This window comes from Macaca mulatta, chromosome 1, assembly GCF_049350105.2.
Source record: "Macaca mulatta isolate MMU2019108-1 chromosome 1, T2T-MMU8v2.0, whole genome shotgun sequence".
Classification (NCBI taxonomy): Eukaryota; Metazoa; Chordata; class Mammalia; order Primates; family Cercopithecidae; genus Macaca; species Macaca mulatta.
In genome coordinates this window covers 54,579,563-54,605,270 of record NC_133406.1, presented here as the reverse complement: position 1 = coordinate 54,605,270, position 25,708 = coordinate 54,579,563, and the positions used below count along the sequence as shown (strand labels likewise).

Here is a 25,708-nt window from a genome sequence, read left to right as displayed (position 1 = left end):
GGTTCTGTTTCAGTTTCTGTAAGGAGAACAGCAGCAGAAAATCTGCATGTCTTTAAAGTTCAAAATTAGAGGCTTTAATGTATTGAGTTTGCTAGAGATAGAACAAAAGAGGCCAGGATCTGAGGGTGTCAGGAAGAAAACCTGCAAATACTTAAGTGTCAAGGCTGTAAGTCCTGAGGCTGCAAGGTAAGAGTAGAGCACACAGGCTGACAAACTACTACTACGTACTACTTACTACTTCTGTGGAGGAAACTGACAAACTGACCAGAAAATTAAGAATAGAAATAAGAGAATTATGGGGACAGAAAGAGCAAGGATCATGCCTAATTCCTGGGTCCTAGTCCCCTACTCTTCTTCTATGGAGGGACTCCAAACACTCTGGAATTTAATAGAACTCAAGCTACACTGTTATTTTTTAGGTTGTTCTATCTGGAACATGCTGAGGTAAAGACTGAGTTAGAGCAATGAAATAAAATGTATTAAATTGCCATCATTTGTAGAAATACAATATCCAAATTAAATATTAGAATTAATACAGAAATTCAACAAGGTTACTGGAAACAAAATTAATGTATGCAATTAAATCACATTCTTACATATAGGAAGTATAATTATTCAAGCATATAAGTAAATAAAAGTTTCCATTCATCATACCAGAAAAATCCCATATAAACTGGTGAAGAAATCTGTGCAGTAATAACAAGAAATTCATAAAACCATATGGCAAAGTTGAATGTAAGACCTGAATAAATGGATTGACATATTTTACTTGTGAAAGGAAGAGTCAGTATCAATAAAGTTGTAATTCTAGCCAGATTTAAACACTTTATACAATCCCAATCGAAATTATAAATAATCAAATATGAAGTTTAGGAATGTTTTCTCACCAACACACATAGGAAGCTCTGTCCATAGTCCATCAATACAGGTAATCTTGTTATTTCCAATCATTGTATATTCATTTCTGCAATTCACCTCCACTGAAACTCCATGTTGATAGGGAGGGACAGACTGCTGGACATAACCATACTGAAGTTCAGGTATATATCCACATGTTTTCACTTGCTCTAAGAAAATGTAATAAAATGAGTGCTTACTCTGAAAATATTTTAAATCTATTTACATATCTATTTATATGTAAGTGCAAAGTGATAGTAACTGTTCTGTTTAAATGTTAATATTTATTTACCAACACAAGTGGGTAAAGTTGTCCATTTTCCATCCACACATTGTATTTTCTTAGGTCCTTTTATTATAAAATTACGATTGCAATAATATTCTACTACTTCATTGTGTCCATATTCCTCTTTTCTTATCTCCTTAACTTCACCATTGGAGAGCTGAGGAGGTGGACCACACGACTGTACTCGTCCTATTATAAAGAAACCATAAATAATGCTTAAATGGTCTTATAAGTATAGCAAAATGTGGAGCTACTATGTTTTTGACTTAGAAATTAATTATCTTTATATTGCACTTCTATTTTTGGGGACATGTGTTTTTTACAGTGTACATAGTGTATTGAGTTCTTTCACTTCCTCGAATATTGACACTTTTCATGATGAACAATTTTGAGCAAATGGAAGGAGAAAGAATGCATAATGAACACTTATAAACTGCTTATCTAGATATAAAAATGTTACACTTTGCCCTATTTACTTATTTTTTGTGAAGTAATTGAAAGTAAATGACAGTGAGATTTTAGTCCTAAATTCTTCAGAATGCTATCTCATAAAGACATTTGCCTACATATACAAAGTATCTTATTACATTTCACCAAATTAATAATATTTTCTTAGTACAATCTTATATCCTCTCTGTATTTAAACATCCTGATTGTCCATCTTTACCAATATTTTGTTGGCTGTTTATTATAATCAGGATATTAAGCTGTACTCTTGAAGATTTTTAAGTAGGTCAATATTCTGAATGCTACATAAAAGTAAATAGTTATCTAATATGTGATATACATATGCAATGTATAATTATAAGTTTTATTAATATCTAGAAATACTTTGACATGGTTTAGCTGTGTCCTTACCCAAATCTCATCTTGAATTGTAACTCCCACAATTCCTACATGTTGTGGGAAGAACCTAGTGGGAGGTAATTGAATTATGGGGGCAGGTCTTTCCCGTGCTATTCTCATGATAGTGAATAAGTCTCACGAGATCTGATGGTTTTATAAAGGGAGGTTTCCCTGCACAGGTTCTCTTCTCTTGTCTGCCATTATTCGAGATTTGCCTTTCACCTTCTGCCATGATTGTGAGGTGTCTCCAGCCACATGAAACTGTGAGATCATTAAAACTCTTTCTTTTGTAAATTGCCCAGTCTTGGGTATGTCTTTATCAGCATTGTGAAAATGGACTAATACATACCTGAAATAATGTGATAAGCCATTTTTGATAAAAATAGTGCCATCTGAAGCAGGTACAAATCATCATTGTTTTCTAATGAATAATTCATATATGCAATGACTTGATTATTTTCTTAATTACTTAATAAAATATAATGTTGTTCATACAATATTTTTAAAATGTATAAATTTTTTATTGAGCTAGATGGAAAAATCCTAACACATCTCAATTCCAGCTACTGTATTTTGACCCATAAAATCCTATTATGTATTTTCAAACACAGAAGTAGAATTACTCCTTGATTAAGGACACCTAAATAATGGATGCAACTTAATTACTAAAGAACTGCACCCTTTCTCCTTTCTAAATAAAATACTACCTTTGCCATTTTACCACTTTGTCAGATTATAGATGTAATATAAGCTCCAATAAAAATATATAGGCATTATTATAAAAATCAAATTCTTGTTTCATCACTTCTAAAATAAATACTGACCTTTACATGTCGGAAAGTTGGGTGACCACCCAAATTGGTAACATTGAACTGATTCTGGTCCAACTCTTGTAAGATTTTTTCTGCAGGAGAATTTCAACACATCTCCAACTTCGTAGCTTTCTTTTTCTGGCTTAGCATCTACATTTGCTTCTAAAATTGGAACATGACATTCTTCTTCTAAAAATAAAATTAAATGAACATACATTGAATTTTCATTGCAGAAACAAATTTAATGTGTGCTATATGAAAATAAGATGCAAGGGGCTTCATATACAGAGGAGTATAAAATATATTCTTGCCTTTGAGAAAACATATAAAGTAATTATTTATATCCAACAACTATATCTAAGACCCCTCAGGCAAATTGGGAAATTGCAGCAAGGTAACATTTTCTAGGAGAATCTCTTCAGGATTGTAATAAGAAAGTCTGTGAAGTTACTAATACAGTAAATTATTTCATTTGTTTAATTAGCAATATGAGTTTTAATTTTGTTGTTTAATAAATAAGTTTAATAACATTATTTGTTTATAATACAGAATATGAAGGTTTTTTCACACTTAAATCACAAAAAAATCCTTCAAGTAACAAAATCAAATTGCAACATATTTAATTACTTTTTGTAAAATAAAAAAAAAGATGTATAAAAAGCAGATATGTGGGCCGGACATGGTGGGTCATGTCTGTAATCTCAGCACTTTGGGAGGCCAAGGAGGGTGGATCACCTGAGGTCAGGAGTTCGAGACCATCCTGGCAAACATGTTGAAACCCTGTCTCTACTGAAAATGCAAAAATTAGCCAGGCACAGTAGTGGGTGCCTGTAGTCCCAACTACTAGGGAGGCTGAGGCAGGAGAATCACTTGAACCCAGGAGGCGGAGGTTGCAGTGAGCTGAAATCGCACCACTACACTCCAGCCTGGGTGACAGAGTGAGACCCTGTCTCAAAAAAAAGTAGATATGTGAAACAACAAAACAGGATACAACTAATAAATGTTAAGTTGAAGGGAATATTAAAAAGCAAATTAGGCCGGGCGCGGTGGCTCAAGCCTGTAATCCCAGCACTTTGGGAGGCCGAGGCGGGCGGATCACAAGGTCAGGAGATCGAGACCACAGTGAAACCCCGTCTCTACTAAAAATACAAAAAATTAGCCGGGCGCGGTGGCGGGCGCCTGTAGTCCCAGCTACTCAGGAGGCTGAGGCAGGAGAATGGCGGGAACCCGGGAGGCGGAGCTTGCAGTGAGCCGAGATCGCGCCACTGCACTCCAGCCTGGGCAACAGCGTGAGACTCCGTCTCAAAAAAAAAAAAAATTTAAAAAAAAATAAATAAATAAAAAGCAAATTATTCTCAATTTTACAAAAGGGTAACTAAATAAAAGACTTTTAAAAAACCCATCTAGGTTTTTTGAATCTTTCCATTATACTCAACTCTATCACTAATATGTTTGTAAAAACTAACTCATTATGAGTATATTCTGATTCAATTAGAAACAGATATGTATATGAATATGTGTGTAGTTTTCTTATTTAATAATCTTTCATTAAAGATTAGTTTATACAATTATATATTCTTATGTAAAAATAATTGACATTCAAGACAAATGAAATAATCTGAAGAAATCAAGCATACACGAAAATAAAATTGAAATATTTTCTAACAAATAATCTCATAAATATTTTCAAACTAGCTAGTTTTATGTACTGTTATTGGCACTTTAATGTATTGATCACAGTTTACTTGAGCAAATCCCAAGAGAATGTGCCTTATTTCGATAAAATAAAATATGTATCCCTAAATCTCTGTTTTTATTCTAGTATTTTGCGTGGCAGCTCTTTATTGGTTGTTTATAGTCTTTTTTTTTTTTAAATCTAATTGTTAAAGACAAAATGCCATTGAAAATAATTGATCTTAATTCTGTTCTAAGATGGTCAAATAGGAACAGCTCTGGTCTGCAGCTTCCAGCGTGATAGATGCAGGAGATGGGTGATTTCTGCATTTCCAATTGAGGTACCTGGTTCATCTCATTGGGACTGGTTGGACAAAGGATGCAGCCGATGGAGGGGAAACCAAAGCGGGGTAGGACATTTCTTCCCTGGGAAGTGCAAGGGGTTGAGGAATTTCCCTTTCCTAGCCAAGGGAAGCTGTGACAGACTGTACCTGGAAAATCGGAACACTCATGCACAAATACTGTGCTTTTCCAGTGGTCTTAGCAAATGGCATACCAGGAGACTGTATCCTGTGCCTGGCTTGGTGGGTACCATGCCCACAGAGGCTTGCTCACTGCTAGTGCAGCAGTCTGAGATTGACCTGTGATGCAGCAGCCTGGCAGGGGGAGGGGCACCGTCATTACTGAGGCTTGAGTAGGTAAACAAAGCAGCTGGGGAAGCTTGAACTGGGCAGAGACCACTGCAGCTCAACAAGGCCTGCTGCTTCTGTAAACTGTATCCCTGGTGCCAGGGCATAGCTGAACAAAAGGCAGCAGAAACTTCTGCAGACTTAAATGTCCTCGTCTGATAACTCTGAAGAGAGCAGTGGTTCTCCCAGCACAGTATTTGAGCTCTGAGAAAGGACAGACTGTCTCATCAAGTGGGTCCCTGTCCCACATGTGGCCTAACTGGGAGACACCTCCCAGTAGGGGCCAACTGACACCTCATACAGGTGGGTGCCCCGCTGGAATGAAGCTTCCAGAAGAAGAAGCAGGCAGCAATCTTTGCTGTTCTGCAATATTTGCTGTTCTGTAGCCTCTGCTGGTGATACCCAGGCAAACAGGGTCTGGAGTGGACCTCCAGCAAAATCCTACAGAACTGCAGCTGAGGGACCTCGCTGTTAAAAGGAAAACTAACAAACAGAAAGAAATAGCAGCAACATCCACAAAAAGGACATCCACAACAAAACTCCATCTGTAGGTCACCAACATCAAAGACCAAAGGTAGATAAAACCGCAGAGATGGGGAGAAACCAGAGCAGAAAAGCTGAAAATTCTAAAAACCAGAGTGCCTCTTCTCCTACAAAGAATAACAGCTCCTCACCAGCAATAGAACAAAGCTGGACAGAGAGTGACTTTGATGCACTGACGGAAGTAGGCTTCAGAAGGCTCGTAACAACAAACTTCTCCAAGCTAAAGGAGGATGTTCAAACCCATCGCAAGGAAGCTAAAAACCTTGAAAAAATATTAGATGAATGGCAAACTAGAATAAAAAGTGTAGAGTAGACCTTGAATGACCTGATGGAGCTGAAAACCATGGCATGAGAAATACGTGATGCATGCACAAGCTTCAGTAGCTGATTTGATAAGGTAGAATAAAGGGTATCAGTGATTGAAGATCAAATTAATGAAATAAAGAAAGAAGAGAAGTTTAGAGAGAAAAGAGTAAAAAGAAATGAACAAAGCCTCCAAGAAATATGGGACTACGTGAAAAGACCAAATCTACATTTGATTGGTGTACCTGAAAGTGAGGGGGAGAATGGAATCAACTTGGAAAACACTCTTCAGGATATTATCCAGGAGAACTTCCCCAACCCCCAAGGAGGAGCTGGTACCATTCCTTCTGAAACTATTCCAATCAATAGAAAAAGAGGGAATCCTTCCTAACTCAGTCTATGAGGCCAACATCATCCTGATACCAAAGCCTGGCAGAGACACAACAAAAAAGATAATTTTAGACCAATATCCCTGATGAACATCAGTGCAAAAATCCTCAGTAAAATACTAGCAAACCAAATCCAGCAGCACATCAAAAAGCTTATCAACCATGATCAAGTGGGCTTCATCCCTGGGATGCAAGGCTGGTTCAACACAGGCAAACCAATAAATGTAATCCATCACATAAACAGAACCAATGACAAAAAACACATGATTATATCAATAGATGCAGAAAAGGCCTTTGACAAAATTCAACAGCCCTTCATGCTAAAAACTCTCAGTAAACTAGGTACTGATGGAACATATCTCAAAATAGTAAGAGCTATTTATGACAAACCCACAGCCAATATCATACTGAATGGGAAAAAACTGGAAGCATTCCCTTTGAAAACTGGCACAAGACAAGGATGCCCTCTCTCATCACTCCTATTCAGCATAGTGTTGGAAGTTCTGGCCAGGGCAATCAGGCAAGAGAAAGAAATAAAGGGATTCAATTAGGAAAAAAGGAAGTCAAATTGTCTCTGTTTGCAGATGACATGATTGTATATTTAGAAAACCCCATCGTCTCAGTCCAAAATCTCCTTAAGCTGATAAGCAACTTCAGCAAAGTCTCAGGATACAAAATCAGTGTGCAAAAATCGCAAGCATTCCTATACACTCATAACAGACAGAGAGCCAAATCATGAGTGAACTCCCTTTCTCAATTACTTCAAAGAGAATAAAATACCTAGTAATCTAACTTACAAGGGATGTGAAGGACCTCTTCAAGAAGAACTAGAAACCACTGTTCAACAAAATAAAAGAGGACAAAAACAAATGGAAGAACATTCCATGCTCATGGATAGGAAGAATCAATATCATGAAAATGACCATACTACCCAAGGTAATTTATAGATTCAATGCCATCCCCATCAAGCTACCACTAACTTTCTTCACAGAATTGGTAAAACTACTTTAAAGTTCATATGGAACCAAAAAAGACCCCGCATTGCCAAGACAATCCTAAGCCAAAAGAACAAAGCTGGAGGCATCATGCTACATGACTTCAAACTATACTACAAGGCTACAGTAACCAAAACAGCATTGTACAGTATCAAAACAGAGATATAGACCAATGGAACAGAACAGAGGCCTCAGAAATAAGACCAGACATCTACAACCATCTGATCTTTGACAAACTTGACAAAAACAAGAAATGGGGAAAGGATTCCCTATTCCATAAATGGTGCTGGGAAAACTGGTTAGCCATATGTAGAAAGCTGAAACTGGGTCCCTTCCTTATACCTTATACAAAAATTAATTCAAGATGGAATAAAGACTTAAATGTTAGACCTAAAAACCATAAAAACCCTAGAAGAAAACCTAGGCTTTACCATTCAGGACATAGGCATGTGCAAGGTCTTCATGACTAAAACACCAAAAGCAATGGCAACAAAAGCCAAAATAGACAAATGAGATCTAATTAAAGTAAAGAGCTTTCTGCACAGCAAAAGAAGCTACCATCAGGGTGAACAGGCAACCTACAGAATGGGAGAAAATTTTTGCAATTTACCCACCTGACAAAGGACTAATAGCCAGAATCTACAAAGAACTTAAACAAATCTACAAGAGAAAAACAACCCCATCAAAAAGTGGGCAAAGGATATGAACAGACACTTCTTAAAAGAAGACATTTATTCAGCCAACAGACACATGAAAAAATGCTCATCATCACTGGCCATCAGAGAAATGCAAATCAAAACCACAATGAGATACCATCTCACACCAGTTAGAATGGCAATCATTAAAAAGTCAGGAAACAACAGATGCTAGAAAGGATGTGGAGAAACAGGAACACTTTTGCACTGCTGGTGGGAGTGCAAACTAGTTCAACCATTGTGGTAGACAGTGTGGCGATTCTGCAAGGATCTAGAACCAGAAATACCATTGGACCCAGTGATCTCATTACTGGGTATATACCCCATAGGATTATAAATCATGCTGCTATAAAGACACATGCACATATATGTTTATTGTGCTAGTATTCACAATAGCAAAGACTTGGAACCAACCCAAATGTCCATGAATGATAGACTGGATTAAGAAAATGTGGCATATATACACTATGGAATACTATGCAGCCATAAAAAAGGATGAGTTCTTGTCCTTTGCAGGGTCATGGATGAAGCTGGAAACCATCATTCTGAGCAAACTATTACAAGGACAGAAAACCAAACACTGCAAGTTCTCACGCACAGGTGGGAATTGAACAATGAGAACACTTGGACACAGGGTGGGGAACATCACACACTGGGGCCTGTTGTGGGGTGGGAGGTAGGGGGAGGGATAGCATTAGGAGAAATACCTAATGTAAATCACGGGTTAATGGGTGCAGCAAACCAATATGGCACATGTTTACTTTTGTAACAAACCTGCATGTTGTGCACATGTACCCTAGAACTTAAAGTATATATAAAAAAAGAAAATAATTGATCTTGGCCAATGTAGTATTTCCAGTTGCTTTATTCGTATATCGTTATTGCATGGTGGTGTAAATGGAATAACGACCCCCAGATGTGGCACTCTACTAATGCCTGCAACATGGATTACCATAACTTGTAAGATGTTACCTTACACGAATAAACAGACTGTGAAGCTAAGCTGTCATCAGGAGTCTAGTTGCCCTGAAACTTTATTAACTCTCCATGGTGTTCGTGAGCTATCATTCAACCTTGGACATAGAGTGTTCTGCTGAATTCTTCCTCTTTGGAGACTCTGACTTCTTCCGTCTACTCTGGCAACCTCAACATGTTGTCTTGTGCTTTTGGAATAAGCAACGGGCAGAAAGGGAAAGGTAGCAATATTCTGAGAACCTGAACAATAAGATGTGCTTTTTCTGATTAAATAAAATCTACCAAATTTTGAAACAAGTTTATTCTGACAACTTAGTTTCTAAATGTCATTGCCCACTAAATGGAACCAGGGCTTATTGGAGGTATGGCTGATTCCAGTTCCAGGGCAGTGGAAACATGACTTAAGTCTTAGATATTTTTTGTGTCACAAAGCAACCGAATTGTTCAAAGACTAACAAAATCTTACGGACTGCACACAGAGCCAGCTTGTATGGGTTACAGCTGGCCAAACTTAATTTGTCAAGCTTCTAAAATATAATTGTTGGGCTGACAATAGCCATCATCTCTCAAAATGAAGAGAGCTTGTTCACGACATGAACAGGTATGGACAAGAGAAAGCGTGGAAATATTTATACCATAATTGAAGCCTATAAATTTTGAACCCTTTTCAATCACTGGAATTTTCTAGTTTTGGTAACATTTGTTATTTTATTTCTTTTTGCAAATGTTAATAATGTTTTAACCCCTTGTAATTGAAAGAGACCAGGACTTAACTGTTTACAGAAAAAGTATCACAGTTCCAGCTGTTTTAAAAAGACTCCATTTCTAAGGTTTAAATTTCATTTTGCTTTACTTTGTTTTGTTTTTCTAGTGGGGAAGGTTCTCACTCTGTTGCCCAGGTTGGAGTGCACTGGTGCAGTCATAACTCACTTCAGCATTGAACTCCTGTTTCAGCCTTGCCAGTGGTGGGGACTACGGGTGCACATCAGGACTACGGGTGCACATCACTGTGCCCAGCTCTGGAGGTTTGAATTTAAGAATTGAAGATGTGGAATGATATTTGATAACACACCATCTTTTGAAAAACATACCATAGATTTTATTTCTTGGTAGGATGGAGTACTTGCTATCAACATATCATCCCACTGAAAAAAAATTTAGAAAATTTTACAAAATTTATTTTCAGAACGCTGGAAATCACCCAGTTCAGGACTGTGATGACTGAAAAAAGGAAAAAACCCTCAATACCTCAAAATAGTAAAGCAAAGTCAATGATAGCCCCAGTTGTGTGTTGGGAGGCCTTTTCTGGACTGTGCAAGGAGGGAGAAACCGGGAAGAACGTAGTGGTCTTCTTTAGTTGAGACTAGTAAGGTCAGTCTTGGAGACTGTGGTGGCCAGAAGTTACTGGACATAGTAGCAGAGAGAAAGTATTATGAAGAGAAAGAGCTATGGAAGTTTCCTTAAGTTTTTGGTTGAATACTGAGCTGTGCAAGCACAGGATGGAATCGCATTGGGCTGGGCAAAGAACAATTACTGAAGACAGTAAAGACGAAGAATTACAAGAGTTCACACAGGACTGGGAGTTGCCATCATTTATACCACAGACTTCCAAAAGAATCGTTTCCCAAGTTCTAAGCTGCTCACAAATAAACATACCTCTCAGAAGTACGGACTTTTTACAACTTAGAAAATGATTTATTGACTCAAACATATTAATTTAAATAAAGATAAATACTAAAAACTTCCTTATAAGACATTTTAACTGTAATTGGACTTATTTGCACTTTAATATCTCAGTTTTGTAACCATTTATTGTGAACTAACTTGATAATATAAACAACAAACAGGTGTTACATTAATGGATTATCTTCAAAGTGTATTCTTCTCTAATATTTCTTCTTCTTATGTACATTTGATTTATATAGGTAGGCAAACTATGTTATTGCACATCTACTTAGACAAAATTGGAACTGAAAATCAAATAAATAATGATAGAAGTAGTGGTGAAACCTATATTTAACCTATATTTAATCTATAAACAATAGACTTATTTCTTTAAATAATTAGCAAAACTAGAAGGCAGTATTTTGCTTACTAGTGAAGCTGCATTTGGGAGGAGCGGACCAGCCCCGTTCTACACATGAAATGCTTTTCTCCTTGTTTTGAAGGCTGTATCCTGCGTTGCAAACAATTTGTACAGTATCACCTTCCAGATGTATTTGTCCTGAAGATTCAGAATGACCATTTTTCACAAAAGGAAAGGAACACATTCCTAAGGACCAAAAATTGATTAATGTACAAGATGGAAGTAGTAAAAAAAGTGCATTTTAAAATATTTTATTAAGAAAGGAAAACTTTGAAAACTGACATAATGTGTAAATTTTCAAAATAATTTAGGTCATGCTATTGTATAAATGACGAAATATATTTTTGTTCCTATATATGTACATATAAAAGAAAGTTAATGTTTCATATTGTTGCTGTATGGTTTTTATAACAAAATATCTTGTGTTTATAAACTCTTCTAGGGATAAAACCATATCTTCATATAAATATTTCTCACAATTCCCATAAACGTTTCTTACAAAAGGAGAAAGATCATTACTATGTCCTTTGTTGCCTCATCTAATCTCTCTCCCATTGTTTTTCTTCTTTAATACACCTGTTGTCATTGGAGTCTGGTCTCTATATTTATTGGAGTATTAATATAGCTACACTTGGAAGGACCAAATAAATGATTTATTGAAAATATAAAAGTTAAAATACCAAACCTTACCTTGCAATATGCAAGAGAATGGTAAATTCAAAACAGAATATCTATACAAAATGACTTATTTTAAAGGAAAACTATGATCAGGCTGCTGCCAAATGAATATTAGTAAAGAAATATTAGCAGTCAAATATATTAATCATCAGTCTAAAACAATTAATATATTTCAACATGTAGAGCATTTCCAGGTAATGCAAGACAGTTGATATGTTTATTCTTCATTGATTCTCATAGGAGGCATCTCAAACTAGGAGGACTACATCTCCCATCTTTCCAGCTCCTCTGGTCACTGCCCCTGTGATTATCAAGACCTTATGATCTTGTCTGGCACATCCTTCTTTATTCACTGAATGACATCCATTTAATGAACAGGGCATTTACTCACTGAGACACTTTGGTGTTGGTGACCATCCTTCTTCCGTGCATGTTATGCGAGTCCAAAAGGATTTTGACGGAGACACAAAATTATATTCACAGGAGTAATAGAAAACTTCCCCTATAGGAACTTGGGAAAATGGCTTATAATTTTCTTCATCATACAGAAATCCATGGCGTATTTTTGGAAAATCACAAAGTGTTGCTGGGAAAAATAACACAAAACTGAAGAATTAAATAAAAAGCTACATTAATGAATCACTAGATTATATTTTAATCATCTCATTTATAGTTTTGTTTTTCATTCAACTTAAATGCCTTTAGCTTAAATGCTTTCCAGTGTACTAATTTGGAATGAAGAAAGATCACTAAATAAGAATACAAGAGTATTTAAGGAAGTCATTTTATTTTTATTTTTTTTTGAGGGGGAGTTTCAGGTTTCACTCTTGCTGCCCAGGCTGAAGTGCAATTGTGCAAATCTTGGCTCACTGCAGCCTCCACTTCCCAGGTTCAAGCGATTCTCCTGCCTCAGCCTCCTGAGTACCTGAGATTACAGGTGCCTGCCACTACACCCGACTAATTTTTTTGTATTTTTAGTAGAGACAAGGTTTCACCATATTGGCCAGGCTGGTCTTGAACTCCTGACCTCAGGTGATCCATGCGCCTTGGCCTTCCAAAGTGCCGGGATTACAGGCGTGAGCCACCATGCCGGACCGAGGAAGTCATTGTTAATGAATATAAAATTTATATTTTGGGGTGTTATGAAATCTGAACTCTTCTGCAATGTCTTCAAGAACAATATCCTCACACAACAATTTAAGAATGAAAGTAGACTGTAAGAGTGGCAAATCTCCCTGATCAGTGTAGTGTACAGTAGAGGAGTGATAGGATTACTCTCAGCTCTCAAATTTCTTTCTTTTTCTATACTCATCGACTGTCATAGGTATCTCCACCAGAAAAATCTGTCCTATTTTTTTTTTCTGGTGCAGTAAAAATGTTGGGTAGGTAATTTGATTTTTTGCTTATTAATATTCTGATTACTTTCTGGTTACAAAGTTTATATAGTTTTTGTGGAAATAATTTAGAGAGTATAAGAAAATCACTAAGAACAACTCAACTAAGATAAAATTAAAGCTAAATTCTGGTAATTGCTGTATATATAAATGTTTGTTATACTGCAGGTCCAAAACATCTGAAAAAGAAAAAACAATAAAAAGATAATAAAATGATAAAATAATGCAATTAAAAATACAATATAACAATAATTTATATGGTATTTACATTATATTAGATATTATAAATAATCTAGAGATTATTTAAATTATATGGGAGGATGTGCATATGTTATATGCAAATACTACACCATTCTCTCTTAGAGACTTGAGCATCTGTGGATTTGGTTATCTGCTGGGGGTGAAAAGAGTCCTGGAACAATTCCTTGAGGATACTAAGGATACTGAGGATACTACTGGATATATGTATACAGACACTTACACATACATCCATACCCACTGTGGTGCAAGATATATTAAAACAATGTAGAAAATGGGTGAAATCTTCATGTTTTGACTCTATTTTTTTGTGTATATATATTTTATATGTATACACATAATTTTTATTAGACTTAATTTTTATTTACAGTTTTTTCACAGTAAAATTGAGTGGAAGTTACAGAGATTTCCTATATAACACTTCCTCTTCCCTGCCACATGAATAGCCCCCTTCCCCATCAACATTATTGTCATTCAAAGTCCATAGTTTACATTGGGGTTTACTCTTGATATAGTACATTCCATGGATTTGATGTACTTTATCTTTCAATGCTTTTTTAGCTCAAGATATTTCCTCAATATAGTGTGCTCATTTTTTAGCTCAAGATATTTTCTCAATATAGCATTGCTGCGTAAGAAATTGTTTTGTTTCTCACCTTATTTAGAAAAAGCATTCAGAAATTCAGCTGAAAATCGAGGGAAATTTCTCTTTTTAATCTACCTAGAAGTAATGTTTAATGTTGCACAATATTTGAAATACTTCTTGTGGTATTTAACCTTGTGAAACCTTAAATTTATTACCTAACTGTTTAAAAATCGACATTAGATAGTTTTGGAGAAGATATTGAGGGAAAGACTCCCTCGTGTCTTCATAGTATTAACCTATCATAACTCCTTTTAAATATCCTTTGCTCCTCGAAAATTGCAGTTATAGTACTTGATTTTCATACATTTGTACTTACATATTCTTCACTATCCAGAATAACTTTGTTCTCATCATCCAGTTGTATTCTACCTATCCTTCAGAACTTGCTCTACAACACGCATCGTATAACCATTGTGCACATCCGCAATGGTGCTAGCTAAGAGTGTTATTGTCCTTTTGCAAGCTTACCATTACACAATCACCCACTTCAAAAGCAGAAAATAATTTTCTTTGTCTCAACATTCTGATAGAATACTATGAATACATTTCTTCTGAGATATATATATATATACACACACACACACACGTATACATGTATACACACACACACATATATACAGACGTACAGTCATTTATCACATAATGACGTTTTGGTCAGTGACGGATCACTTATATCACAGTGGTCCCATAAGATTATAATGTAGCTGAAAAATTCCTATCAACTGATGACCACCACAACATCACAGTCCAATGTATTACTCACATGTTTGTAGTGATGCTGGTATAAACAAACCTACTGCATTGCCAGTCATATAAACAATAGCACACACAATTATGTATGGTGCATAATACTTGATAAAGATAATAAATGACCATGGTACTAATGTATTTAATGTACTATAGTTGTTATCATTATTTTATAGTTTACTTCTTCTACTCATTTAAAAAAAAATAACTGTAAAACATCCTCAGGCAGGTCCTTCAGGAACTATTCCAGAAGAAACCTTTGTTATCACAGGAGAGGACAGCTCCATGTGTGTTACTGCCCTGAAGACCTTCTAGTGGAACAAGAGTGGAGGAGGAAGACTGTGGTACTGATGATCCTGACCCTTTGTAGGCCGAGGTTAATGTGTGTGTTTGTGTCTGTTTATAACAAAAAGGTGTAGAAGGTAAATAAATAAATAAAATATAAAAGATAAAATCTTACAGAATAAGAATAGAAAGAAAAAAATATTTTGTACATCTATACAAGATGTGTTTTAAGCTAAATGTATCACAAAAGAGTTACAAGTTTAAAAATTTTCAGTTGATAAAGTAAAAAGCTTACCATAAATTAATGTATTATTGAAGAAAAGTTTTTAAAATAAATTTAGTCTATCCTGGGTGCACCAAAAGCTCAGTAATTAGTACTAAAGAACTTATCCATGTAACCAAGAACCACCTGCTCCCCCCCAAAATATTGAATAAATATATAAATGAAATAAATTTACTCTAGCTCAAGTATTCAGTGTTTATGAAGTTTACAGTAGTGTATGGTAATGTGCTAAGCCTTCATATTCACACACCACTCACTCAGTGACTTACCCAGAACAACTTTCAGTCTTGCAAACCCTGCTGATGGTAAGAGCCCTATACAAGCCTGCCATTCTTAATATTTTCTATTGTACTTTTATTGTACATTTTCTATGTTTAGATAAACACGTTCTTACATTTGTGCTACAATTGCCCACAGTATTCAGTACAGTAACATGGTGTACAGGTTTGCAGTCTAGGAGTGACAGGCCATATAGCCTAGTTAGGTAGTAGGCTATACAATCTAGGTTTGTATAAGTACACTCTGTTTATGTCTGCAGGAGGACAAAATTGCCTAAAGACACACTTCTCAGAACGTTTTCCTATCATTAAGTGATGCATGAGTGTACACACACACACACACACACACACACACACACACAATCACCTGTATATAAAACCTTGCAATTTATTTGCCTATTTACATTTTGCTTTTCTTTTAGGACCTTCTAAGTAGTAGGGAGGCATGGGTGGGGTTGTCATATTCTTTCTAGCCTCTTTGCTACAGCATGAAGTACAATATATTGCTTGATTAATGTTTTCCTGCTGGAAGCATGCAGTTTTCTGTTTGTACAAAAGTGTTGCTTTCGTGTGTTATTTCTGCTGTTTGGCCAGTTTCTAAATAGACACCAAAATAAAAGTGTAACGCACACTTACAGGTCATTTAACACCTAGACAATTTTTAGACAGAATTTCACTAAAGTTTATCCTGGGACTGGACTAAAGTTTGAAATTTTTTTGTTGGATTAGGAATTGTCAAAATTCTACATATTATCCTCATAATTTTCACTTACCTTCCTCTGCTTCCACCCCCATTTAGAAATCCTTGTGTAATGCCATTTGTAACAGATGTTTAAGCCACTTAATAAATATCATAAACACAGACTTAAGAAAAATCAAATACACTCATACAATCGCACTCCTGTGATTACAACTCAGTACTAAAAGTGAAAACAAAATTAAATGAATTTCAGGCCCATAGAAATAATGTTTTGCCACATTTGTAAGGGCGTATCTTAAAAAGAAAGTATTTTATTGTTCATATTTTTCTCTTATGTCAGGACTGAGAAGAAAGTGTTCAAAAAAATTTAAAGATCTGTAAACATTAGAAAGCAGTAAAGCAGTAAAAGAAAAACTTTCTGGAAATCAAAGAGTATAGCACAATGACTGAAACTCCATGTACACACATAGTTTAATCAGTATCCTAGATCCTGTTAGAGATTTTGTTTGCAATTCTTTTGATATGGTGGCTTTAATTTTCACATGAAATAAAATAGGATAGTTTATAATGTTATAAGAACCAGTATATAGTATTAATAAAGAGGTGATATATTATTTCACTTTTGAAATTTGTGGAAGAGCTCAGAAGGAACAGTTTTTTGGCAGTTCACTGGTTTACATATAAAATAATATTTTCTATTGTTTCATTAAAATATATTTCCCTGTTGAATTGTAATTAGACTGAAATGATAATTCCTTCATTTTAATAACATTTAAAATTTAAACTATCAAATCTATGAAAATAAAATTCTAAAAACATATTGAAGGTGGCCAAATCTTTTTGGGGTTGATTTTTCCAGTCAGTGGCATTGCGGAGTTTATGCAGAATTACATTAATATTTCACCTTGTCACCTTTATTATAGCAGATTTTCTCTCATTTGATTTCTCTTTACATTATCTATTTGGTGACCATTTACCCTTTGCAAACTAGAGAATGGAGAGAATTAACTTCATTTTATTTTCCTACTAATTGCATGTTGGAAAATATTTCCAGAAAATAGATGAATATTATGATACCCTTTCAAATTATCCTCAGCTATTTATTCATTTAAAAATAATCTTATGCATATACACACACAATCAATAAATACATTTGAAAAGGAACTAAAATATTCGGATCTGTTTTCAACTTACCTTCTCCCCCAACAGTGGATACCCATGAGATTAGGATTACACTGAATAAGAGCAACATGCTTGATAGTCCCAATCACATATAACTAAAAGTACTCCAGTGATGGTGGTGTTACTTTAAATTAACAGTTATGAACATCACTTTGTATTTCAGTATACTAACGGGAAGCTACTTTAGTAAATCCCTTTGTGGAAAATATCAAAGTTCATGGAGGGTTGTGTGAAATAAGCAAATAGTGTCTAATCAGTGTTTTCACAAAAATGTTCTCAACTCATTATGTAATGTTTATTTGAGCAAAATAACTGCTGTTCAATTTCCTTGTTGTAGTCACCGAGTCTCTGAGTTTGGAATAATCAGAAATAACTGTTTAGAGGAGACAGGAAGCTCCCCCCTGCCTTTTTTTTTTTTTTTCTTTTTTTCTAGCCAAGGGTTCAGCTGTTTCAAAAGGCAAGCAAGTGCAAGTCATCACTCCTCATCTTAATACAACATCACTTTTGTAGTCGTAAATTTCTTTTAAAACTGGCACTAATAATTAGGTACCTTCTTAACAGTTTTAATATTTCATAAACTATAAAAGGTCTAATCAAGAATACTTTTTGCCAAGTAATGTTTCCTGAAATGTTTGAAGGAACAAAATTATAATTCAAAATCATTTTGTTCAGGTGGGACTTTGAGAATGGCTTTGTGAGGGTCTTGGTATATTCACTCCCCACCAAAAGGCAGCAATAAAACTGGAATAAAACTACTTTTACAATTTTAAAAGTAACCATTGGTTGTCTCTGGAAACTGGCCAAACAGTATAATGTTAGGACATATTTATTCCAGAAAGTCTCCATAAAATTCAGTAAAAGAGAGCGATCATTTCATCCACCTCTGTCTCGCAGCCCAATTCTGTGGCTCAGAAGTTGGACCCTGGATGGGCAGGCAGTCCATGTGGACTGGAAGCTCTGCTCCCTTGCTGGAGAAGAGTGACTTTATAGCTTGGAAAGGTCCACACCTGAGGATCCTATTGAATACAAAGAGATTACAGTGGGAAACAATCAGAGAAGACGAGTATGTCTAGAGGATAGTAGCTGAAGCAAGCAAAAAGTGCCCAGCCTGTTAGAAATTTAACATTTAATGGGGAAATTTCGAGAAATAGACAGCCTAATGATCTCACTAAGACGAAACTTACTGACAGTGGTTCAGAAGTCAATGGGAATGCACATAGCTATGTCCAATCAAGAAACTAGAGAAGTCCCTGTGAGATATTAGTAGTCTCCACTATTGATTCTAGTCTATCTAAACCTTGTCGTTTCCAATTACTACACTACTTAAAATATCTAAATATTAAGCATCACACTCTAGACCATTTCAACAATCTTTTTAGCTCACTTTACTAAATTTGTTCCAAACATTCAATGACCTTGACACTTTTTCACTATTCTTTTCCCTTCACTTTCTCTCTTCCCACCACATCTAAATTAGATTCCATGGCTCATCACTGTAAGTCAATCCCTTGCACACACTCTCCTGCCCATTCCTTCCTTTCTATCTGTAATCCAAGTCTTAGAAAACCTCAGTCCTTTGCAAATAAATTCTCTGCTTGCCCCGTCCCTGAATTGAAGCACCAGAGTGTGTCTACAAGAAAAACAAAGGCAACTGTGTTGACTTGCCTTGCTTAAATTAATGATCATGGTCCTAAATAATTTTGACACTGCTTTTCCCCTCCCCTATTTTCATTATCTCCCTCCTTAACCACCAGTCCTCACCTTGCACTTTGCTAATGACTTCATTTATTTTTTCATCTAGATATAGAAGCAATCAGAAGAAAACTACCTGCTATTCATATGCATCTTTTTCTGCATTGTCTCCTGTTTCACTGGATGTTGATCTTTACTCCTATCTTGTTATGGTCTCTACCAGATTTGATCCCATCTTTTCTATGAAAGGATTTTGCTCTTTCAATTATTCCTTCTCACCTGTATCATTAATTTCTCCATTTTCCAAATTATTTCCACCAATATGCAAACATACCAAACATCTTTCATTGTAAAGAGCAAAAACAAAAGCTCAAAAAATTGTTTGTAGAATCCAAATCTCTCTCTAGTAATCTAATTCACTTCTCATTTTATAATACAATGACTCTAATATGTTATCTACAATCTCTACTTTAATTCATTTTTTCATTCCCACCACCGCACTTAAACCCCTCTTGTAACAGTCACCAATGTCTTCTTCAATCTAATCAAATCCATTGGTCAAAACTGAATACTCAGAACAATTTCATGACTTTCCCCTTCCATTTGGAAATCCCTGTTTCACAGGGTTTATGGAACACCACATTCTCCTGGTTTCTCTTCTGTCTCAAAGGCTTCACCATCTCAGTCTTTTGCTGGCTTCTTCTAATCTCTCTGACCTTTAAATAATTGGTTTGTCTGAATCTAGGGGATGTTATCATTTATTTGTAAGCACAGAGTTAATTTTCACAGAGCTAGTGCTGATTTTTAGTTGAATTAACACTATCTTCTCTTGTCTATTTTTTTTTTTGAAGCCCAGTACTCAACAATTATTCTCTTTTTATTTGCTGAATATTTCTTCTAATTTAGAAACCTAGATTGCCCTTTTTTGTTTGTTTCCTATTTCGAGTAATTTCAGGAGATTATGCCTCCCCCCACAGAAACATTGACAATAAATAAAAGAAGGAAACTATACTTGATAAGAGATAGAAGGGCAGGTTAGAAAATAACTTTGTCTTAAATTTTGTGGCCAATTTTATTTTGAAAGATGCTCACTCCACTGTGTCTCATCTTACTTGTTCTTCTGCCATGTGATTTTGCCACGATCCTATCAAGATTTAGAATCAAATTTCCCTCATTTTGAAAATCTGTACTTTTTAGTGGCATGCTTTTGTCAATACAATATAGGCGTAATGACTCTGCTAGATATTAGAGAGTTATGGGTTTATATTTTGGAAGACTATCTCTCTGACACTACCTTGGAAGCCTTTTGCTCTTTGGCGAGAAGTTCAATCTGTAAGCAGAAGCCATATATAGGTCTTCTGGTTGACAGTCCCAGTAGGTCCAGGCAATCAGCCCAGGTGTCATACATGTGAGTGAAATTTTCAGATTCCAAATCTAAGTTATTTGAGTCCTAACCCATTTAACTCTTTTCACGTGAGGCTCAAATATTGTGGAACAGTTATAAGTCATCACCTAAGGGCCCTGTGTCAATTCCTAACAGTATCCTTAAGTATAATAAAATGATTGCTGTTTTATGCCAATAAGTTTCTTACACAGCATTTTAAATCTAGAAACCTGGGACCTCTTTTTTTTTTTTTTTTTTTTTTTTTTGTGGATTCCAGGTTTAGTGCATGGAAAGTAAATTAAGTCTCAAACTATTTGTTGTTACAAAAAATATGAAAGGGTTAAAAGGCAAATTATAGCATTCAAATACATATGAAACTGGCTTGTAGAAGTTATTACTGATAAAATTTGAGATACGTTTAAGTATCTCAAAGAAAAATTACTGAAATTGGTTATAACTCTTGAATATTCAAAATTCTCATCCTCAAAAGTGCTATAAAATAAACATCCCAGTCTATATAATCCAAACAATTTTTGTTTTGAAATAATCTTAGATTTATATAATAAGTCACAAAAATAGTACAGAGAATGCCCATGTACCCTTTACCCAGCTTCCTCCAATAACTATAACTTCCTCCATCTCTTATATCTATAGTACAATAATTGAGACTAGGAAATTGACATTAGTACTCTACTACTAACTCAACTATGAACCTTACTGAATTTCATGGTTTTTCCCATGAGCTTGCCTTTGTGTTTGTGTATGTGTGTGTATGGTATATTAATTTTACAACATGTATGCACTCATGTAACCATCACCACAATCAGTCATATGCCGAACTACTCAATCATACACAGAACTATTCTATCACCTCCAGAAAACTCCCGTATGCTGTCCTTTTATGGTCCCCACATTCCCCTACCCCTCATTGCTAGCCATCACTAGTATGTTCTGCATAGCTGTAATTTAGTCTTTTTGAGTATTGTATAAATTGGATTATACAGTAAGTCAACTTTTTGATTTGGATATTTTTCACACAGGATAATGTCCTTGACATGTAGCCAAGCTGTTGCATTATAAATAATTTCCTTTAACTGCTGTGAAGCACTCCATTGTATGGATGTAACATGTTTTTTATTCTTTCACTCATCTGAGGACATTTGAGTTGCTTCTACTTTTTTGGCTATTACACATAAAGCTATGATGGACAATTTTGTGCAATGTTTTACTTGAACGGCAAACTTGTTCTTAAAGGGTCATATGTTTAGTATTTTAGGGTTGTGAACCATATGGCCTCTGCCAGAACTACCTAACTTTGCAGTTATAGAGCCAAAATAATGATAGACAATACATAAATAAAAAGGTGTGACTCACATCCAATAAAACATTATTAAGAAAATAGAGCGCTAGTTCCTAGGATACAGTTTGCCATCTCCTGCCCTATGATAAACAGTCAGGGATGAGATTACTGGGTTTTATGAAAAGCACTGTTGAGCTCTATAAGAAATTGTCTGTTTTCCATAGTGGCTATGCCATTTTACATCTCCACAAGCAATGCATGAGAGATCCATTGTATTGCATTTTCACCTGCACTTGCTATTACCAGTGTGTTTCATTTAATTCTTTTAAAAGCATTTTATTAGATACATAGTAAATCTCATTGTGGTTTTAATTTGTATTTCCATATTGGTTAATGACATTGAATAACTTTTCCCATGTTTGTTTTCCATCTGAATATCTTTTTTGTTAGATCTGTTCAAGGTTTTGGCACCTTTATTAATTGGATTGTTTTATCTGTGTTTAGAGCATTCTTTATGTATTCGATGTATAACTCCTCTGTCAGATATGTTATTTGCAACTATATTTTCCTAATACGTAGCTTATCTTTTCACTCTCATAGAATGTCTTTCACGGAGAAAAAGTGTTTAATGTTGATAAAGTATTATTATTATTTCATTCTTTTGTGGGTCATCCTTTAGGTGTCCTGTTTAAGAACAATTCCATCAAACTCCAGGTCACAAAGATTTTCTCTTCTTTTCCTCTACAAGTTTGATTGTTTTACATTATACATTTAGATATAGAAGCCATTTGGAGTTATGTTTTGTAAAATATGTGAGATTAAATCAAAATTAATTTTTTGGCTAAGAAAGTGCTAATGCCCAACACAATTTGTTGAAAAGAAACTTTTCTCAACAACATACCACATGTTTTCTCACTTCTAAGTGTGAGCTCAATCATGAGAACACATGAACACATAGAAGGGAACAACACACACTGGGGACTACTGGAGGGTGAAGGGTGGGAGGAGGGAGAGGATCAGGAAAAATAACAAATGGGTACTAGGCTGAATACCTGGATGACAGAATACTCTGTATAACTAACTCCCATGAAACAAGTTTACCTATGTAACAAACCTGCACGTGTAGCCCTGAACTAAAAAAAAAAAAAAAGGATCTTTGTTGAATTATTTGTGCATCTTTGTCAAAAGTTAGTTGAGCATATTTGTGTGGGTTTATTTCTGAATTCTCTATCTGTTCTATTGATTTACGTCTATCCCTCCATCAATACTATACTGTTTTGAATATGGTAACTATATTTCAAGGCCTCAAATTTGATTTGTGTGATCCTTTCAACTTTATTATTAAAGAAAAATGTTTCAGCCATTCTAACTCCTGTGCATTTCAATATAAATTTAGTATGAAAAGATCTATATTTACAAAGAATTCTGTTGAAATTTTAATAAGGAATTATGTTAAGCCTATAGTACAATTTGAGAAAAATTTATTTATTTACTCTGTTGAGTATTCTATTCCAAGAACATGGTATTGCACTCTATTTAATTCTTCCTTGATTTTCCTAGGGAATACTTCTTTTCATATTGACACAAATACATATTAAAAAATAGGTATCAACTACCAAGGCTTTTGTCCATTTCAGAAATAATTCAAATATTTCTATGAATAGAAATACTGTATTTGGGGAATAGATAGTCCCCAAAGCTTTATATCTTATCTTGTCACTTGATTTTCATAAAATGCTTCCAAATAATATAAGGGTTACATCTCTCATCTCTGCTGAGATGTCAAGACCCTGATCCCTTTTGAGGTGTCCCTCTCTATTTGCTGAATGATTTATGCAGATGATGATCAGGACATTTACTTACTAAGACACTTCACTGTTGATACCCATTCTTTCTCTGTGCATGTTACGTGAGTCCATAGGGGATTTGAAGGAGACATGAAGCTATATTCACAGGAGTAGTAGAACAATTTTTTTTTTCTTGTGAACTGGTAAAATTGGTTTATATTTATCTTGGTCATATAACTGTCCTTATTTTATTTCTGCATATCCACAAATTTCTCTGGGGAGAAAAAACAAATAAATATCCTGCATTTGAAAATACACAACTTATATATCAATTATATCATTGATGCATTTTATTCATTTAACTCATTACCACTTGTCATTAGTGATTAAGAAACAGAGAACTCTGAGATCCAGCCACAGCACTCCAGCCTGGGCCACAGAGTGAGACTCCATCTCAACAACAACAACAACAACAGCAACAACAACAAAAAAAGAAACAGAGAACTATATGTAACCCATGATGACTTAATAACATCATCGTTAAAGAAGACACTCTAATATTTTTGGAGTCAAATCAAGTGTAAACTGTTTTGAAGTATCTCCAAGAAGATAACAATACAGAACAAAACAAAAATCAAGGTAGAGGATATGAGTAGCTTTACACTGTCGACATCCCATGTCTAAGATTTATGTTGGTCAGCATAACAGTACAGATTTTAAATCTCTATTCAATTCCATTCTCCTTTCTTTTCTTTGCCTATCATGAAATCTTTTAGCAGAAAGCTGAGCCACGTCTGTCCCCTGATAGTTCAGCCAGCATACTACCTGGGTAAGTTTTTTATACTATTATTTATTTTTCTGACTGCAAACGTAATATATTTTCAGTGAAGAAAGTTTAGAATGAATAAAGAATCACAAAGAAACAAAAATTTACCCCCCCAAAAAAATCCGAGATGTAATTACAATCGTATTATGATGAATAGAAAATAGGTGTGTACATACGTATACATTTGTAAAAATTGTGGTGGCAAAATATGAAAATAATTTAGAATTGGCATTGTCTCTAGAGAAATAGAATCAACTTTGTGGACATAACACATCATATAAACAACATATAAATAAATATTAATATAGAAATAAAAATGTAATATGTGGTAAAGAAATATAAATAATTTGTATGTAAACACAAAGTTTATGTACACTACTCCGCGATTAATGTTTATCACAGTTTTAAGATACCTTTTGATAGCATGAAAATTGTTTTCAACAAGTTTTCTAATAAAGAGACCAAATCTGAAATATTTACTTAGGTAAAGACAAAAACCAATCTTCAAAGACCTGAAGCTAAATCCTATTAAACTTCTAATTAGGCTGGGTGCAGTGGCTCACACCTGTAATCTCAATACTTTGGGAGGCTGAGGTGGGTGGAATACTTGAGGTCAGGAGTTTGAGACCAGCTTGGCCAACATGGTGAGTCCCTGTCTCTACTAAAAATATAAAAATGTTAGCCAGGAGTGGTAGCACACTCCTGTAATCCCATCTACTTAGGAGGTTGAGGCAAGAGAATCTCTTGGACCCAGGAGGTGCAGGCTGCAGTGAACCAAGATCATGCCACTGCACTCCAGCCTGGGCAACGGAACGAGGCCCTGTCTAAAAAGAAACCTTCAGAATCTTTTAATTTATTTATGCACATATAAAGTACAAACATTAAATTATTTCTAAAATTCTTTAGTGTTACTAACTTCAACACATTTTATTTTCATCTTTTTTGTTTGTTTTGTGTTGTTTCTGGTGCCCATTGTGTTTCATCAATTAATAGGTTATTTATTTATTTATTTTTTTTTTTGAGGCAGAGTCTCGCTCTGCTGCCTAAGCTAGAGTGCAGTAGTGGCACGATTTTGGCT

The 25,708-nt window shown here is 35.1% G+C and overlaps 1 protein-coding gene across 2 annotated transcripts in view; it reads right to left on the bottom strand.

The window, feature by feature from the left end:
• Window positions 1-17,851, bottom strand: part of CFHR5 (complement factor H related 5) — a 29,623-nt gene extending 11,772 nt beyond the window's left edge. The window contains exons 1-6 of one of the 2 annotated variants that reach the window (XM_015120876.3): window positions 17,654-17,851; window positions 12,260-12,454; window positions 11,200-11,376; window positions 2,854-3,030; window positions 1,190-1,372; window positions 888-1,067 (exon numbers count right to left, since the gene is read on the bottom strand). In XM_015120876.3, coding sequence (XP_014976362.3) covers window positions 888-1,067; window positions 1,190-1,372; window positions 2,854-3,030; window positions 11,200-11,376; window positions 12,260-12,454; window positions 17,654-17,711 — 970 coding nt within the window. In that variant the 5' untranslated portion in view covers window positions 17,712-17,851. Of the gene's footprint in view, window positions 1-887; window positions 1,068-1,189; window positions 1,373-2,853; window positions 3,031-11,199; window positions 11,377-12,259; window positions 12,475-17,653 lie in introns of both variants that reach the window. The other variant, XM_028851704.2, reaches the window with a different exon arrangement.
• Window positions 17,852-25,708: the final 7,857 nt, after the last annotated feature.